Source organism: Phoenix dactylifera, chromosome 6, assembly GCF_051530095.1.
Source record: "Phoenix dactylifera cultivar Ajwa chromosome 6, Ajwa_hap1_PhDact_Kaust_v1.1, whole genome shotgun sequence".
Lineage (NCBI taxonomy): Eukaryota > Viridiplantae > Streptophyta > Magnoliopsida > Arecales > Arecaceae > Phoenix > Phoenix dactylifera.
This window is the reverse complement of record NC_143195.1, coordinates 778,902-798,677: the sequence shown is the minus strand read 5'-3', so window position 1 is coordinate 798,677 and position 19,776 is coordinate 778,902. Positions and strand designations below refer to the sequence as shown.

At 38.9% G+C, this 19,776-nt stretch overlaps 1 protein-coding gene across 1 annotated transcript; it reads left to right on the top strand.

Annotated features, from left to right (window-relative positions):
- Nucleotides 1–2,195: 2,195 nt before the first annotated feature.
- Nucleotides 2,196–17,013, top strand: LOC103716594 (uncharacterized). The gene is made up of 3 exons (XM_008804645.5): nucleotides 2,196–2,867; nucleotides 3,354–3,484; nucleotides 15,850–17,013. The coding sequence occupies exons 1-3, from the start codon at nucleotides 2,652–2,654 to the stop codon at nucleotides 16,580–16,582; spliced, it is 1,080 nt and encodes a 359-aa protein (XP_008802867.1). The 5' UTR covers nucleotides 2,196–2,651; the 3' UTR covers nucleotides 16,583–17,013.
- The last annotated feature ends 2,763 nt before the right edge of the window (nucleotides 17,014–19,776 follow it).

Below are 19,776 nucleotides of genomic sequence, written 5' to 3'. Positions count from 1 at the left end.
CAAGGCGTCGCTTGACATTCAAGACCATCGAAGAAAGATTACTACATCCAGTTATAATGTTGCAGGCTCTGGAAAAGCTATGATTTTCATGGTTCTGCTTCACCAAATTATACTAGCCCTACCACAACTTGTTGCTATCCAGCATCAAATTACTATTTTTGGGACAATCCAGGATCTCATTCAAATGGTTAATCGGAAAGTATTATTTGGATGAGGTTTTGGATTATTATAAATGGTATCCGAACGAATTCGGCCTATAGTCTATTTAGACTAGGAGGCATTGCAATATGGTTTATAGAGGTTGACTAGGGATCAATTGTGGTGCTTATGAATAGATTTGAACTCTTAAATTAATAATGACGTTAGGGCTTGAATAGGAGAATATATGAAGACTCATGTGGGCGTGTATTCAGTTCTATATTGGCTATTTGCTGAAAATTTTTTAAATACTTATATAAAATTAAGGAATTCAAAAAAATACTTTTTGGCTATTCATCATGGATAAGATTTTGAATTGTCACAATCTTTGTATAATGCTCAGGGGCATCAATCTTCAGCAAATGCAGCTCTCTCGCATGTTCTCCTCTCAATTCTTGGATCATCAATTCAGGCGATTCCAATATATGTTTTTACTTTCAGATGTGACTAAAAGTGCTTTTTGCTAAATTAGTTTCTTTCAAAGCGCTTTTTGTTGGCTTTCAAGCTAAGGTAAAGCCAAAAATCTATGGTCTCAGCGAGACATCGCAGATTTTTGCAAACCAACAAGTACACGGCATAATGAAGGCATATCGATTAGATTCTATTAGGCTTTGCAGCCTAACAAATTAACTAAATACGAAGCTATTGAGCTAGATCTGATAACATGGAAAGTGCATTGCAGTGCCCGTTAGAACTGGATCCATATGATACTGCCAGTATCCTGGCTCTTATGCATCACAAAATCCTTGCAAGTTGCAGTTTTTTTTCTTGTATCATGTATAACAATGAATTTTTTATCTGCATTAAACGTGTATTTTAGGCATCTCTTACTCCCTAATCACCTCCAGTATCTCATGTCGCACTTTTATCTCACTTATTTTATCTCAAATGGACGGTCAAGATTTCCGGTTTCCAGTGTATTTTATCTCACTTAAATAGTTAAATGTTACAGAGCACTTACTCAAAAAAGCGCGTGGGATCGAGGATACATTAAATGGATGGCCGTGATCTAACTTCAGCAATAACTAGTCAGTGTCATCATGGAATAAGTCGCCGATGCAATTTATTTATTTATTTATTTTAAAAAAAATGTCATTTTTTTTGGTACAATGCTTGTATACATTATTTCAGCTTGAGTACGGTCAACAGAATCAAGAGACAAGAAAGGGTAATGGAGAAGAGGCTTTCTGGTGTGTCCAAAGAATCTTGCCCGAATGCTGAGTAGGTTGTCAAACTTATAATGACCCACAGGGGAGAGTGCCCTGCTCCCGCAAACAGATATCCAAACAGGCGTTCGGAAAATAGTTGATAGTATGACCAAGGGTACCTTTTGAGACGCGGACGTAAACGGAACAATAAAGGGTGTCGAGACAAATAGATCAATAGAGCAATATCTAGGGAACAGAAAAAAAGAATAACGCTTCCTTATGGTTGTCATTGGAGGATTAAATCACTCTAATTGAGATGCAATTGGAGAGGATCTTCAATTGGTGGTTTATAACACAAGCACGAAGGACCATGCGAAAATCATTAATCATGTTTTTCCGCTCAGCGTTTTAGTGAAGAGAAGCCTATGGATACCACTGTGCTCCTCGTAGCAGTACTAAAATAATAAAATAAAAATATGTAGCTAACTATATAGAAACTATCTTATAAAATTCTGTAGCTGATCGATCGTCTTAATTTTTGCATATTTTGTTTTTTAATTCCTACGAAACATTTATAGTAGAGTGGTGCAATTTTTTTTTTGTCAATTTATCAAAAAAAAAAAAAGATAACCCAAATGGGTAACTCAAAAAATCACTCAATATTCTTGTTGCTCATTTTGAATTTGTATTGTGAAGTGTGCCGTTAGATCACCTACTCATTGCTTTGAAATATGTGCTGATAGCTTTGAAAGCTGTGCGGTGGGTGATCCAGCGGTGGATTCGTGCGAACGAACGATACAACCCTAGTGGAAGGCGCTTCAGTAATTTTATTTAGTGCTCTTCTTAGGCTAAGAAAAAAAAAAGAGCGCTTTATGTGAGGGGGGTAGGATCGTAATATTACGATATAATGCGGGCGGACGGTCGGAAATCGGAGGACGTGAAGCCAACGGTCATGGTCGGAAGGAAATTCCGACGACAGCCGATGGAAAGCGCCACGTGGCGTTAGTTCCAGAAACCGATCCAACCTCATGGAAGCTTCTTGAGCCGTCGCGTCTCGCCCGCCTTCCCCGTCCCTCCCTTCGCCTCCCGCCTTCCCTATTTTCTTGCCGGTTCTGGGGGATTTAGGGTTCTTTCCGTGGCTCAATTCCCACAGTTTGGGATGTAATTTGAGAAAATTTGGTCGGGCTTTGGTTGATTCGAGGAACTGATACGGTTTAGGGTTTCAGATGGGAGGACCTCTCCATTCCCGGAGATTTTAGGTTTGTTTTGGTTGGGGAGAAGGTGGATTTTAGTTTTCCGTCGGAGATGCAGACGGTGAGAGTGAGAAGGAATGGAAATTCTTTCCATTTTTCTGAGGGTTTGATGGAGAGAGAGTTTGATAGCTTTGCGACGATCCCAGCGTCCTCCTCTTCGTCTCTGCCTTCTTCTTCCTCTTCTTCGCCGATGGGTGTTAATTATATCGAGCACCGGGTCTCGAAGATGGATACGCTTGCCGGCGTTGCCATAAAGTATGGTGTCGAGGTAAATGGAATGCTTTCGTTTCTGCTGTTTTCTTTCGTTGGACCTGTGTTCTGTACAATTTTTGTTTCTTAGGTGTAACGTGGACTTTAAAAATTTGATTTTTTGTTTATTCGGTATGCAACGTAGGAAGCATAACAACCATAACCATATGCTAGAAAAGATGAATCTTTTGATGGTTTTGCTACTTGTTTTCAGTGATATGTTGAATTTTAATGCATGATTGTTGTCTATTTTAACGATTTGATCGATGGGTGGTACAAATGGATGTATCCTTATGCTCAATGATGCCATTTTAAATGTTCCCTATTCATATAGGGAGCAATTGAGCCAAAAGAAAATTTTGGATGACGATTTGGTGAAATTACCATTTCATATGTTTATCAGACTCTACCCAGACTGATATCATAGTTCGACATTTTTTTATTCTGTTGTGTTATCCCGCTGAAGTCTGACTCATGCTACAAGAATGTGTTTCTCATGCTTTAGGTAGCAGACATAAGACGACTGAATGGTTTGGTGACAGATCTTCAGATGTTTGGTCACAAATCATTACAGATTCCTCTGCCAGGAAAGCATCCTCCATCTCAAATTCTTTCAAATGGTTCAGCTAATAACGGGTAATTATCCTCATCTTCCTGCTTGTTATAATACTCATAATTGGTGAAGTTTTGAAATTTGAACCACTAAAGTTGGTGGAATCATTAGCAGATGTTTTAGTGCTGTAATATTTCTTCTAGTCTCATATTTGATATCTTTCTTTTGCGTGCCAGTAGTACACGGGCATATGCATTGCATGTGGGGAGTAAAACCAGACAAAGTTAAAATATTTTAGATTTCTTATAAGAAATAGTAAAAAAAACTTTTATGGTAGTGGTAGTATGTAAATTAAATGATTTAAACTAAACATATAGTTTCACACTCCACATGCCAAAAGTTAAGCACTTTTTAATGAAGGAAAAAGGAATCAGATTGGCTTACTACTGTGCTATCTTACTATGACTTTCTTTGCATCAAATTTTGGTGATAAGCTATTACTTGCAAAATTAAATAAGAGAATAAAATAAAGCAAAATGATTGATTTTAAAAAATTGAGAGATATGTATGTAATTAAGGAAGGGGGGAGGTGGGTATTTAAAAAATGTAGGAGTCTTACTAAAGAAAAAGGTGGAGGAAAGAGATGGGCAAAGAATAATCAAATAGGTAGTTAAGGATTGTAATACAATTGGTGAAATATAGATGCTCTCTTTGTCAGTAGAGCTGGGGAGGGGGGGGATGATTGGTAGGAACCTTTCCGAAATAGGTAGGATGAGTTAGAGATGGATAATAATGGAGATGGGTTTGTTTGGGCATCATAGATATAAGATCGCAGCTGGATTAGTATACACATATGTTTCTTTCTAAACAATCCATACTTATTATGTATAAAGTTTTCTATGTAAACTAAGTTGTTTTCCATCTGATGACAAATTTAACACATTCGGATATCCCAACTTGCTCTTTTTAATATGGTACAGATTAAGTTTGCTAGCTGCAAACACAAATCTAATTGCAGTTTTTTAGTCAATGCCTAATTTCTTCCTTACCTAGTTTGTGGGAAATGGTTAAGGGTAAGTCATTGATGCTATACAAAAATTTGAGCTGCATATATATATATATATATATATATATATATATATATATATATATTCACCACTCTTTGGATGCATTAAATGACTGAATCACAGCAGGTCTGTACTTACTGATATCCAGCAAGAAATCTGCTGCTTTGGCACAGAAGGGAGAAAATTTAAGTGGAAGAGTATACAAGAGAGAGAATACCAACCAATTTTAGGGCATCTTTGGTATTGCTTAAAATATGTGCTTTTGTGACTTAAAGCAAAGAAAAAAAAAACACTTCCTAGAAAGAATAAGTGTTTGTCAACATTTTATGAGAAGGGCTTTTACAAGAAAAAAAAAGTCAAAAATAGTCCTTTTAGGAGAAGCTAGAAAATTGACCTTCTAGCTTTTCCTTCCCTTTCTACGAAGCAGAGGAAACACCAAATACACCCTTTGTTCGGTTGGTAGGCACAACAAAATGTTATCTTATTATGATTCAACCAGATACCTTTCCTCCCTCCATTATGATTCAACAAAATGAGAAACAACCTACTGTCAAACAGCTGACTAAACCTTGTTATCGTATTGACTGGTTGGCCATGATACCAGAACATTTTGGGACTCCTAAATAAAGAAATAATGCAGTGATTGAAGAACAACAAAAAACTCCAAAAATTAAGACTGCCAGGACCCCAGAAAATATGTCTGTGCATGCACACATATGTACAGACATATGTTTGTGTGTAAACAATGCATGTGTACATACATATACATACATATGCGTGCACATGCATATATTTTCCTATTTCTGGTTATTCATATATGTCGTCTGAAACTAATTCTTAGCATGATGTTGTTTCATACGACTTGGAAGTATCCTCTATTTTGCCATAATCTAGTTGACTTTTCCACCATAAAGGTTTTATGCATCTAACATGACTATTTGCCCTCTTACTTTCATCATTTGCCTCATGGTTATTAGCATTATACCACAAAATTTTCTTTTGTTTGCATTATGTACCCATAAAAAAACTTCTCAAGCAACTTCCTTCGATATGATATGTTACCTATTCCCAAATCATAGCAAGATGCACGTTCAAATTCTGCTTCATCATTTTGATTTTGAATTTTCCTTTTTTTGCAAAAGATCCATCAATGTACTTGATGCTGTCCCATCTAGACCTAATAATGTGGCAGCAATTCCCCACCCAATATTGGTTTGAATTGTATTCATATCCTAGGAGTAGTTAATACATATTCTCTCTATATAGCTTTCATATATTTAATATTCTTACTCAACAGATGGTTTCTATTAATAACCTGAATCTTGAATAAAATAGGATTTGCAATTAAAGTTAAGATTATCTGTAAGTTAGAACTTGGTGAAGGATTTTCTCGATTCTAAAGATATAAAGCTAGTTGCTTTTTAGTTTTTTTTTCTTGTCACTGTTTGATCAATTTTTAGGCTATTTTGGGAAGGTTTTCATTTCACAGTCTGATCATACATAGTTTTTAAGTATGCTAGTTTAGGTCCTAAGGTTTTGAAGTTGCAAACATGTTTTGCTGTTTTTATAAGTGTTGATTTTAATTTTACAACTCTTTTCTAAATATTTCTTTCTTACATAATCTTTTCATGAAAGGGCGGGATCACTTTTCTTTGAGTTATAACAAGATCCCCTGTTTCCACAGGAGGGTGTTCATTCCTTTTTTGTGTCTTGCATTTAAAGGTACAAAGATCCATGAGGGCTAGTGTAACAGATACCTGTCAGATGTCTCAAATGTTTTAGTTGCATAAAAACACAAGATGAGTTTTGTCTGTTCTTTATGGTGTGACTCCACGATGGCACTACTCCAAAACTAGATGTGGTCACTCGGTCCTTTTATGATGTGAATCTACTTTGTACCTTTTTCCTTTAATGCTTATCTTCTTCATGACTCTTAGATAACTACATTATTCCACTACCTTTTCAGCCAAGCAACAATTGTACCAAACCCTGTAGGTTTTGTCTGGTCCACTATAAACTCATTTTAAGCCAAATGTTGGCCTGCTGAAGTAACTAAAATGTAAAATCAACATCAAGATCCTTTGATAATCTAGATTCTCATCTCCAATAGCTAGCTTTACTAATTCATTTAATGATTTTGATAAGAAAACATTTTTTATTTCATTTATGTTCAAATCAGATTTTAAACACTAGCAACTATACATTATGGATTTGGCTATTATAAACCACTTACAAGTTTGGTAATCCTTCTCAACATTTTTCTACTGCGTTAATTTTGGCATTAAAGGTTGATATTATAGGTTAACTCGTGTCAACCAATAACCACAAAATTTTTCCTGTATGTGGAGCATAAAATCTTAAGAGAGAGCTTTCATTTCCATTGTAGATTTGGCAATTGAATTGCTCCAGACAACCTTGAATAATCCTTAGGTTAATGAACGATGATGTTTATATTTGAAAGCCAAATGGTAGGGCATAAGAAGAGCAAATATGCAGGAAAAATGCAAAGATAAGGTCGTAAAAAAAGGTGAGCACTTGGTTTTTTCACTCAGTCAATGCCCTTCAATGTGCAATGCAGTTGAGGGAAAACAGGAAAATGAAAAGTACAGTTATCTTTTCCTGTTTTCAGCTGACCCTTGTTTTGCTCTTCCACCTTTAAATGCTTTCCTTCTCTTTCGACTGTGAAATGTAATGCTTCATCTCTTTGTTGAATGATTTGACTGCCCACAATTATACTATTATGAGTGGTGGATTTTGATGCACACCAAGTTCTCTCTGTCACGCCCCGAGCCCGAGGCGCGGCAGACGCCGCACGCCCGCACGGCGGGCCGCACAGGTGTGCAAGGCATCGGATCATATCAAAGCAGATACAAATATTCAAAACTGACATAGTTATTTAAATTTAAAAAAAGCAGTTTTACAAAATTTCAAATAACAAATGCTTGCGTAAGTCAAATACTTTAATCAATCTAACTAAAGGACTAATAACTGAAGGAATCGTCGGAAAATCTAACGCACTCCCCAATCCCGTGCGATCAAGCCTCTGGATCTGAAAAATGAAGAAAACAGAATAATGAGCTACACTAGCCCAGTAAGCAACAAAATACCCCAGAGTGGGGTCAGAGCATATCAGATCAAAATACAGGATAATATCTGGAATAAATCATAAATAACATCGTTTTGTTGTTTTCAAAACTTATTATCATTTTTTTCAAAAACTCTTATACCAGAATCTCAACATAATAGGCTACGGCCACGTAACCCAGTGGCATGGGTTGCACAGAGTGCCAGAAACCACTATTGTTAGTCACCGGTGGAAACGGTGTCCAGAAACCACTATTCTAATCACCGGTGGCGCGGTGTCGAAACCGGTTCCTCACAGATTACAAGTCGACAGGTCCAACGTATAATCCCCATTGGCGGGGCCAGAACAGAACAGAACAGATCATAGCCATGCTGAGAATATATATATATAAAAACAGATTTCATAAATTTTTCAGTCATAGTTTACGGATTTCAGAGCATAATTTTCAAATGAAATTTAACATGCCAGACCCATTTTACTAAATACAAAACATATTTCAGAATTTAATCTATTTATTTGAAAATCACACTTGAAGTATTAAGTCACTTACCTCTTCTCGCTTAATCCCTACTTCAGATAGACGGATCAGGTTCACCTGTTTAAATTTAATTAATTCCTTGTTAATTTCAGAGCTAAGCAAAAATTCAAAAATAATACTACTGGGCACGGCCCAACAGGGCCCAGAGTTGGTCCATAATGAGCGTGGCCCGATAGGGCCCACATCAGACACGACCCAATGGGCCCACATAGACTTGGCCCCAATAGGGCCCTCCCAAGGTTGGCCTCTAATTTGTTCATTTATGCAATAAAAATTCGTTTCAGGGACCAATGTCTAATTACATAGCACCGTTCCGTAATAAAACTTAGGTAAAAGGTCCAAACAAATATAGTTGAGGGCCTTTATGTAATAAATCTTTCCTACAGGGATCAAATACAAATTTCAGAATACCTTTTTGTGAAATAATATACTATCAAGGGCTGAACTGAAAAATTCCATTTATTGGCCAAATGGGTTCGGATTTTGGGTTCCGGGTTCCGGGTTCCAGGTTCGGGTTCGGGTTCCGGGTTCGGATCTGAACTGGGCCCAAGTTGGGCCCACAAAGGTACTGCCCAACTGGGCCCAACCGGACTGGACTGGGCCCAAGTTGGGCCTGCAATGGATAGGGCCCAATGGGCCCAATTTGGCCCGTGATGGGCCTCCTCCTTCCCCAAACTCCCCACGGACAGGGAAAGAAGGAAAGACAGAAGAGAGAGAGAGGGTCGGCGGGGTGGCCGGCCTGGGTGGCCGGAAGCCACCCCTCGGTCGACGGTCAGCCGGCCGCCAGCGGCCGGCGGTTGCGGCGGCGACTGACGGGGAGGAAGAGATCGAAAGTGGTCTCGGTTTGGGGCCAAAACAAAGGGAGAACACAAGGATGTTTAGCAACGGAATAAAGAGAAAAAGAAGGGGCTTACAGGCGGTCGACGGAGGCGGCAGATCCCGGCCGCAGGTGGCTCGATCCGGCGGCTAGCAGTGGCGACGGCGGTGGGGTTTCCAACTGCCAAACTAGATCGAAAAACAGGGGAATAAGAAAATCAAAGGAGCTTGGCTCCCGGGGTGGCTGAACTCGATTGAAGTGGCGCACACGGTCACCGGAGAAGAAGGAGAAGCAGAGAAGAGAGGGGGGAGGAGAGAAAGTGCTCGGTGGAGGATCCAAGGGAGGAGGAAAGGGGGTTTTATAACCCCATTTCAACAGCTCTCCGCCGCGAAAATCGCGGCGGTGGGGCGAAATCAACGGCCGCTCGTGCGGCCGTGGGGTGGCCGCGGAATGACCGCGGGGCTGCCGCGTAACGCCCGCGGCGCCCCGCCCTCGCTGCACCCGAAGAAGCCGGAGGGGATCGCATCTGCGATCCCCTGCTCTAGCCCCTTCCAAAAAAAGAAGACGGGGCTGAAGTCGGCTGGGGCTGCCGACTTCAGCCCGTATCTCACATTCTCTCCCCCTTAAAAAAAATTTCGTCCTCGAAATTTAAGAGATCTAGGCCTTTCAGATGCTCAGCCCATTGAGTAATATAAATCTAAGATCTCATTCTCCTCGATCAAAATCAGTGTGATAGATAGCTTTGGATCAACTATCAAAAATTTCAAGATTAACACTAGATAAGTGACTGAGTAAAATCTCATATTGAAATTATCATCTTGATGCATGTTCGCTCGAGGTTGGATCAGGATCGATTCACAATAGGATTGATTAAAATTAGTTGTGTTTGGGATAGAACTTGAAATGAAGTAGATCTCATACACTTATCATGGTAGTGTGCTGATCCCTCAAAGGATAATGACCAACCTTGGAGTCAAATCATTAAATGGCTAGAAATGTAATTCACAAAATGAACATGTACTGACGATCATTAGATAGCAACGGTCTATTTCAAAAATGATTTGCATCAAATCACAAGAGCAGGTCTGGGAACGCAAAGTATTGATATCATGATTCAATATGCTACAAAGCTTTTAACTTAAACTTATAAATTATAAGATGGGAGCAAATAATGCATGGTTTATTCAGATACTTAACAAATTAGACCATATTTAGTCAACAATCAACTAACCCGAGTCATGATACGCTCAAATTATTATTATTATTATTATTTTCTTAGCATACCCAAAAATAGCAAATTCTATCCAAGAGATAACATAATCATATCATGATTGACCTGAGAATCAATAGTATACACCTTCCCTTATTAACAAAATCTTTCATTATTGAACAACATAGTCTTTCATAATAACATGTTACCAAAACACAGTCAATATTTTTGACCAGTTTAAATTGACTCAGTCCATCATACTTTCGCTGCGCAACTCTGATCAATATTCTCCAAAAGTTCTTAATGATCCCAGATCATCAACATTTTTTTTTTATATAATATCCAAGCAAAATTTTATCCTTGCTTTCCAAGTACACTAGGTCATGATTAACCCTTGAGATAGTTGTCGTATTTGTACCATCATATAATCAAGTAATCATATTCTAGATCCAGATTTGAACTAAGCCAATTCTAGTTTCCCTTGACAATTCCATTATACAAGTTAATATTTATTCTAAGCTTTGATAATTAAAAGATTCTAGATTAGCTTACTCAGGAGCCTAGTCAATCATCCTGAATCTTTTCTTTAGGCTAAACTTATTTGGGCCTCTCATGAAATCCCACTTGTATTTCTCATATGGTGAGACAAAATCCATAATCAACTCATGGCCTTGATTTATAAATATTTAATTCACAAGAATCTAATAATCTAGTTTAAAGATTTACAAAAAATTTTCACCCAGATATAAGCTCTATGATTTTACATTGAGATCAACTCCTCAAATAAGTAAAATATTTTTATTTGCAGTACTGCAAACATTTTGGGATCTTGTAAACTACTAGACTTAGAGAATCTATTCAAAACACCACAAACTCATTAACTATTTCATCACTTTAGTAATAGTTCCTATTTTTTTTTAATATATATTGCAGATAAAAGAATCTACTAATAACACAATGATATCCATATTGATCAAAATCAAAAACACTATACTTTCCAACGAAATTTTTCATTAACAAGAAAAACCATCAAGAACTTTTCCAAATCAAAGAGGTCCGATCTTCGACCAACCCAAAAATATTTTAATACTCTAATATTCTCAAGACGTACTAATTGACTTTCCATCAAAATATCAATCTTAATTGTTTCCAGTCTCAAGTAGAGCCAAATAAAAATTCTTAAGTCTCATCCCCAAGTATATTTTCCTTCTATATACGAGTTCCATGCATGATCCACATACAGATTTCAATAAATATTTTCTAGTCCAAGCTTTAAACATTTTTTTATAGATGAATCTTAATTTGCCACCAAAATAATTAACTTCAACTAGAAACAATATCCACAGTGCCTGATATCAAGTTAAACTTCCAAAATAATTACATTGCACGATAATATCTCATGATTAATATTCCTTCACTTAATTTAGTCAAAATCTAATTAATCATAACTTGAAATACAAATTGCTCTACCAAGAAAACTATCAGAATAACTTATTCACACTTTGGTTACAGCCATAATTAGGTTGCATTCTAATTTCAAAATTCTGATAAAATAATATAAATTTATCAATAGCAAAAGCAAATAAATATCTTCGTCTAATAGCCTAATGTCCACCCATCTCTCAAACTTTCCGACGAATCCTAAAGATCCTAAAACTTAAGCTCCATCCAACTATTTCAAACACAATTCGTAGGAATCTGAAACCTGGCTCTGATACCACCAAATCTGTCACGCCCCGAGCCCGAGGCGCGGCAGACGCCGCACGCCCGCACGGCGGGCCGCACAGGCGTGCAAGGCATCGGATCATATCAAAGCAGATACAAATATTCAAAACTGACATAGTTATTTAAATTTAAAAAAAGCAGTTTTACAAAATTTCAAATAACAAATGCTTGCGTAAGTCAAATACTTTAATCAATCTAACTAAAGGACTAATAACTGAAGGAATCGTCGGAAAATCTAACGCACTCCCCAATCCCGTGCGATCAAGCCTCTGGATCTGAAAAATGAAGAAAACAGAATAATGAGCTACACTAGCCCAGTAAGCAACAAAATACCCCAGAGTGGGGTCAGAGCATATCAGATCAAAATACAGGATAATATCTGGAATAAATCATAAATAACATCGTTTTGTTGTTTTCAAAACTTATTATCATTTTTTTCAAAAACTCTTATATCAGAATCTCAACATAATAGGCTACGGCCACGTAACCCAGTGGCATGGGTTGCACAGAGTGCCAGAAACCACTATTGTTAGTCACCGGTGGAAACGGTGTCCAGAAACCACTATTCTAATCACCGGTGGCGCGGTGTCGAAATCGGTTCCTCACAGATTACAAGTCGACAGGTCCAACGTATAATCCCCATTGGCGGGGCCAGAACAGAACAGAACAGATCATAGCCATGCTGAGAATATATATATATAAAAACAGATTTCATAAATTTTTCAGTCATAGTTTACGGATTTCAGAGCATAATTTTCAAATGAAATTTAACATGCCAGACCCATTTTACTAAATACAAAACATATTTCAGAATTTAATCTATTTATTTGAAAATCACACTTGAAGTATTAAGTCACTTACCTCTTCTCGCTTAATCCCTACTTCAGATAGGCGGATCAGGTTCACCTGTTTAAATTTAATTAATTCCTTGTTAATTTCAGAGCTAAGCAAAAATTCAAAAATAATACTACTGGGCACGGCCCAACAGGGCCCAGAGTTGGTCCATAATGAGCGTGGCCCGATAGGGCCCACATCAGACACGACCCAATGGGCCCACATAGACTTGGCCCCAATAGGGCCCTCCCAAGGTTGGCCTCTAATTTGTTCATTTATGCAATAAAAATTCGTTTCAGGGACCAATGTCTAATTACATAGCACCGTTCCGTAATAAAACTTAGGTAAAAGGTCCAAACAAATATAGTTGAGGGCCTTTATGTAATAAATCTTTCCTACAGGGATCAAATACAAATTTCAGAATACCTTTTTGTGAAATAATATACTATCAAGGGCTGAACTGAAAAATTCCATTTATTGGCCAAATGGGTTCGGATTTTGGGTTCCGGGTTCCGGGTTCCAGGTTCGGGTTCGGGTTCCGGGTTCGGATCTGAACTGGGCCCAAGTTGGGCCCACAAAGGTACTGCCCAACTGGGCCCAACCGGACTGGACTGGGCCCAAGTTGGGCCTGCAATGGATAGGGCCCAATGGGCCCAATTTGGCCCGTGATGGGCCTCCTCCTTCCCCAAACTCCCCACGGACAGGGAAAGAAGGAAAGACAGAAGAGAGAGAGAGGGTCGGCGGGGTGGCCGGCCTGGGTGGCCGGAAGCCACCCCTCGGTCGACGGTCAGCCGGCCGCCAGCGGCCGGCGGTTGCGGCGGCGACTGACGGGGAGGAAGAGATCGAAAGTGGTCTCGGTTTGGGGCCAAAACAAAGGGAGAACACAAGGATGTTTAGCAACGGAATAAAGAGAAAAAGAAGGGGCTTACAGGCGGTCGACGGAGGCGGCAGATCCCGGCCGCAGGTGGCTCGATCCGGCGGCTAGCAGTGGCGACGGCGGTGGGGTTTCCAACTGCCAAACTAGATCGAAAAACAGGGGAATAAGAAAATCAAAGGAGCTTGGCTCCCGGGGTGGCTGAACTCGATTGAAGTGGCGCACACGGTCACCGGAGAAGAAGGAGAAGCAGAGAAGAGAGGGGGGAGGAGAGAAAGTGCTCGGTGGAGGATCCAAGGGAGGAGGAAAGGGGGTTTTATAACCCCATTTCAACAGCTCTCCGCCGCGAAAATCGCGGCGGTGGGGCGAAATCAACGGCCGCTCGTGCGGCCGTGGGGTGGCCGCGGAATGACCGCGGGGCTGCCGCGTAACGCCCGCGGCGCCCCGCCCTCGCTGCACCCGAAGAAGCCGGAGGGGATCGCATCTGCGATCCCCTGCTCTAGCCCCTTCCAAAAAAAGAAGACGGGGCTGAAGTCGGCTGGGGCTGCCGACTTCAGCCCGTATCTCACACTCTCACTTTCCTCTGTTACTTGCTAAAGCTTCCATCGCTTATTTTATTCTCAATCATCTATTTCTTAGTCCCTTTCTTTTTCCTCATTTCTTTTTCATATGTGTGCACTTTGGTCCTTCTCTTTCGACCATTTCCTTATCTTTATTGTTGGTTACCTTGATTCTTTCATGTCAGATGTCTAATTTCAATTTTTAGTTTCAGAGATCATCAGTCTGAGTGTCTTTTGAACTATAAATGGATCTACAGTTGTAACCAACTGCCCAAGTTCCACCTGGTTGACTGACCATCTTTTTCCTGTAATGGATCAACTGTCCAACTAGCAGAAGTATTCTCAAGAATTTCTAAATTCCCGTCTGTTTTTTGGTTAATTCTGTTCCATATACATCCATTTCATACTGATCCCAATCCAGTTTTAATTGGAACATCACATAGTACATATTGCAGATGATTATCCTACGTTATTCAGTTCTCATTAATTTGTCCTTTATATGTACAACAACTGAATTCCTAGTGAAATTTACTTTTCTCCTAGTTTATAAGTCATCTAATTAGAATCACTACCTAAGTGACTACTCTGATTAGATGATTGATTCCTTGATATTTTGAATATTCTCATTAGATGCTTACGTTCATGTGTTATGGAACCAAAGTTTAAATTTCACAGGAAGTTCCCATCAGAAATATCATCTGACATCTTCTACCAACAGTGAGGATAGTTTATGGTACTGAATTTTAATAGCTATATTCTCCCTCTGCTCTTTTTAGTCGGGTAAGTGTCCATATCTGTAATCTTTAACTATCTTTCTTTTTAATCTGCTTTTGCTCATCTTGACTACCGAAGTTGCTTTAACAGAGAAGGATGACAAAGGTATCAAATCATTGTAGGCCGCGAACCTTTACTTTGGATCATATGCCATGTAACAATATTAACTTTGACCTGTATATTTAGATAATGTTTTACTGGTGGATTTCTTAGTGTCTTAAAATAATAGCTATTTTTTATCCATCACCACATTGTAAAGGGATTTGTAAATCCAGTGTGGAGGATCCCAAAATGTATAAATTGATGTTGTATGCATGAGCATATTGTAATGCAGTACCTCCTGATAGATGCTAAAACTTTAATCTGAGGGGACCAAGCAGTAGAAATCGTTTCTTAGCAACGGCAGAAAATCATTCTGATTGATGGTTATTGGATGCCATTGGCATTCCTCAAAATGTTCATGAACTTTAGATGGAATATTTGATTGTTTGATTGCCTTCTGACACTGATGTTTAATGGTTTAGGAGTAAGGTGTTACTTCTAAGAAAAATCTGCTTGCACATAACTTGTTAGCTTTCTTTGGGAGAAATGATATGATAACGTCAATGAAAAATACAGCTTTTTTTTCGCTAAAAAAAATTACAGCTTTTCAACAATACCATTTATGGTTTATGTTATCTCGTGTTTACAAATTGTAACTATTGAAAATTCAAAGTAGACTGGTCATCAAGAGTAGAATCTTGTGAGATGGTTGTTGATTTAGCACTTTGTCAGTTCTTTTATAAAACCATGTTGACCACTCTCTTGTTCTGTAGTCTTGCAGTTTTCTTGCTCTTAGACAGCTGTTTACAAGATTCATTGATCACTGTAGAGCATGTTAGTTGCCCTCCCATTTTTTTCTTGTTATCAATTGCAATATTATTTCTGTATTATTTTTCTCATATTATGCTGGAAGTTATTTCAGAGAACAACAGACTCCTCCCCATCAGCCTCATATTGATGTCTTGGATTCATTCCAATCGCTCAAGTTGAAACCCCCTCCATATAAAATCTCCCCAGCTATGAGCAGTTTACAGGGATACTATCGCCTCACACGCCCTAGAAGCGGTCCAACACCCGAAGGCAGCGAAGTGGCTGTGTACAAAACACGCAGATTCCTCTGCTTGGAGAATGAACAGTTGCCGGGAGAGTCGCCAATCTCTGACCCAATTCATAGCTGGAATCAGAGGACTGGAAGTGTGGCAAATGGATTCTCATCAGAAAATGGTGAGGTTGTCGAGGACAAAATAGTTGAAGCTGTCGACAACAGTGATGCTGAGAGATCTATTAGGAGGCGTCAAAAGTCTGATGCTCTTCCATCACAGCAGATGCCAGAACTATTTTTGGAGGATAGCTCTGGGGGATTTGCAGGGAGGGCAGCGAAAGGCCTGGCCGTGAGGCCAAAATCAGGGAGCAGAACAGATATGGATATGGGTCGCGGAAATGGCGTTTCTTTTGGAGACTCCTCCATGGCTGGTGGATTTTCTGCTGTCCGTAAATCATCCAGCACTTCCAATTTGCAAGACGCTGACAGCAGCTCCTCCATATGGTCGACGAGCAAGTGGACTTTGAAACCTGAAGCTCTTGCTAGGCCTCTTTTTGATGGCTTGCCAAAGCCCATAGCTGCATGGAGGAATAATAAAGCTGCTCGGGATTAGCCACCCTTCTTACTTGTTCGGTCAATTTTTTGCTGCAATCTGATATCTGATACACCGATTATTGCAACTCATGAGAGTGAGTTCTGCATCAGGCCTTGAATTAAAACATCATATATGTCACCCTACAGGAATAGGAAGAGGTACAGAAAATTCGTCAAATAAAACATTATAATGCCATCTCGACCTGTTGCAACTGGTCAGAAACATGGGCACCAGTCTTGCATGTTCCTTGTGTCGCAATGGAAAAAAGCCGAGCTTAACAGTAGCTGTAATCCTTTAGGGTCATCACATCACCATTAATACGTCGTTCCTGCTCGGTCCTACTGTTTTGAAGGAATTCTTTTGTATAAATTCAGATGTTGTATTTATAGTGAGGAAATCAAATTTTGTATTTTTTTCTCCATAAAATTGATTTAGAAATGGTTCAATCAGCCTTCTTTTATGCTGATGCATTTGGCGTCCATTACCCTCAGAGCCTGTATTGTATTTCCTCATTCCCTGCTTTATTTTCTCGTCGACCATATATTTTTGGGAGGGATGTCTCGTTACTCAGCCTTCAATTGGATCTTCAGCATCAGAACTGGGGATATGCTTCTTCACTAGGGGAATGCAAGATGAGTTCATCAGACATGTCTTTGTTCATCAGACATGTCGTTGCGTGCTTTGATGGAAGCTTCAAATATTTATGATGGCTGGATTGTGTTCCATAGTCATCCTTCAATCATGGGAGCAAGGTGGCCGCCTATTCTCAAGAGGGAGCCTGTTTACTTGATTGTTCAGTGACTGGGTGTAATCATGATATATGTCACTGGTGCTAGACTGCAGATTAAATAGGCTTTATGAATTAGTTTTGGATAATATCACTTTATGTTTGCAGTCCGCATGCAAAATCCAATTGAAAACCATCTAATTTTGGTTAATTAGCAAGCTAAACCCGGCCTGTCGCAGTCCATTATTTCCTGCTGGTATCTAGAAAATGAGCAAAGGCACAAAAGTCGTTTCAAGATTGGCACCTATTTGAGAACTTGGCATCTGTGGCCCTGGTTTTGGGGCCAAATGGTCAAGAAGCCCTATCTGAATTATGAGCACTTCTGTGGACCAGAAGCAGATTTGAGAACTTCAGTGACTCTGTCCTTGGAAGACACATGCTTGTGCTATGCTTGTTTAGAGGAAATAGATTAGAATGTGAAACACTGCTGGACTTGCAATCCTACAGAATTTTAGCTGCTTGAAGACAGGAGTTACTATACTTTTACTTGAATTATATTTGTTCTAATAACTAAACACAGAAATTAGACTTCTTATTACTAAATAATAACCAAATCGAGATATAAGATATATTAGATTTAATTTTGATTTGGAGCTTAATGGAGTGAACAAGCTAGGCAGAGCTTAAGCTGAGATCGTTTACTAATTCAGCAAGCCTATGCAGCCACATTTTGAGCCAAACACAAATTATACAAGGTTTTGTTGCTTAAAGGTCCTACTAGGTCGCAGGAGCTCTCCAGAGACCACAAGTTCTTTGGGAGCATTTCAATGAGCAAACCGATGAATAGTCTAATTTTGCCTTGAGATTGACCGAGTTAAGAAAAATATTTTCTTGATCATGATCAAGCCTAAGTTTAAGTTGGTTCTGGCTCAGCCAAGCTAGTCAATTACCAATGAAGTAACTAGGGAAGACATGAACCATCAGGCCCTTGACCATTTTGTTTTGTATAAATCTAGACCAAGTACCAACCCACCTAGCCACTTCATCCTTTTCAGTCTGCTTTGCTGAGGAGAAAGTGAGAGAAGGATATTAGAGAGCAATCTTATAGTTCATTGTTGTCCAGCCACACATAGAAATTCAAGAAAATTGTAAGAACAAGTTTAAGGGCTGAAATTTTCTTTATCTTAACAACTTGAATAGATATTGATTGTAGGAGCAATATCGATCGAGAAGCTCTCAGATGAGGATTCAACTGATCCTAAATCCACCATTCATGTTCCATGAAGCAAATCTCAACCGCTTACATCATATGGTGACAAAAGAGGAATGAATGCTGCATGCAGCCTCGCCGGCAATTGAGATGGACATGAACTTCCAGGAGAATGTAAATGAGGAAATCTGATATCCAAGAAAAAGAAATTGATGCCTAATCAAATTTAAACAAAGCATCGACTAGTAAAAGTAAGACAATCACACCGATTAATGCTTCAACTTATGTGTTTAGTCTTATTTAAGGGAGCCTTGATAGATGCTCTAAGAACATCTAATGGCATGATTGACATCATTATTAGCACATCTGCCCCATTAACATTTTGTTTACAAATCACTTTTCTGTGCCTAATTTGCGGTATCTATTACATAACAGAAGCAATACATCGACAAGTAGTCAGTCCTTTTTTCTTAAAGGAAAACTTGGGAGGTGGTTCCTAGCATGAAAAAATAAAATGTGGGAAGGTGGCTATTAGAAAGAGTAAGCTCCGACAAACAATATTGTCATAGCAGCTGAATTAAAGAATAAGCAAGTCTTCCTTCTTAATGCAAAAACGAGACGAAACATGAGTTCCCATCCAATGTTTCGACGACAATGTTATTCTCTTAACAACAAAATTCCAAACGACAACTACTAAAAGAATTATTACAACAACATTGTAATGGAAAAATAATATAAAACAGCAGCATTGTTTTCCAAAATCACTATTCATTTAATAATAATAATAAAAAACATTACTTCTAAAGTGGCATGAAATCTTTCAGAGACAGTTCATTAAAAATTAATTTTTTTATTTTTTTGTTTAATTGAGATAAATATTATATACAAATAATAGCCATTAATTGTTTTATAAAATGCAACTATGACACTAAAATCCTATCGTATGCCAAGCTGTAGGAATCCCCTATAACTCGACGGTGCATTGGCAATACCAAAGCAATGTCGCATATGAAGTTCCACGTACAAGAACCCTATTTGTGCCAAAAGCTCTTCTATGTTCATCAACTTCGAGCTGAGCACGGTCGCAAATCCTGCAAAATTTAAAACCAGTTATGTTTACTTGGTGCAAGCAGCATAAAAAACTTAGCTGCCGATCCATCAGACTGTTGCCTCTTCCCAGAATGATTAAATTTTTGTATTCACGAGAGTTGGGGACCAGACTTTCCGCCTGCCAGTGCAACACCTTTTTATAAAAGCATTGGCTACGCTCCCACC

What these genes read in the sequence shown, in the direction of transcription:
- LOC103716594 (XM_008804645.5), top strand. Translation starts at nt 2,652, where the DNA reads ATGCAGACGGTGAGAGTGAGAAGGAATGGAAATTCTTTCCATTTTTCT. An exon ending in CCATAAAGTATGGTGTCGAG is followed by an intron (nt 2,868 to 3,353) that starts GTAAATGGAATG and finishes CTCATGCTTTAG; the next exon opens with GTAGCAGACATAAGACGACT. An exon ending in AATGGTTCAGCTAATAACGG is followed by an intron (nt 3,485 to 15,849) that starts GTAATTATCCTC and finishes AAGTTATTTCAG; the next exon opens with AGAACAACAGACTCCTCCCC.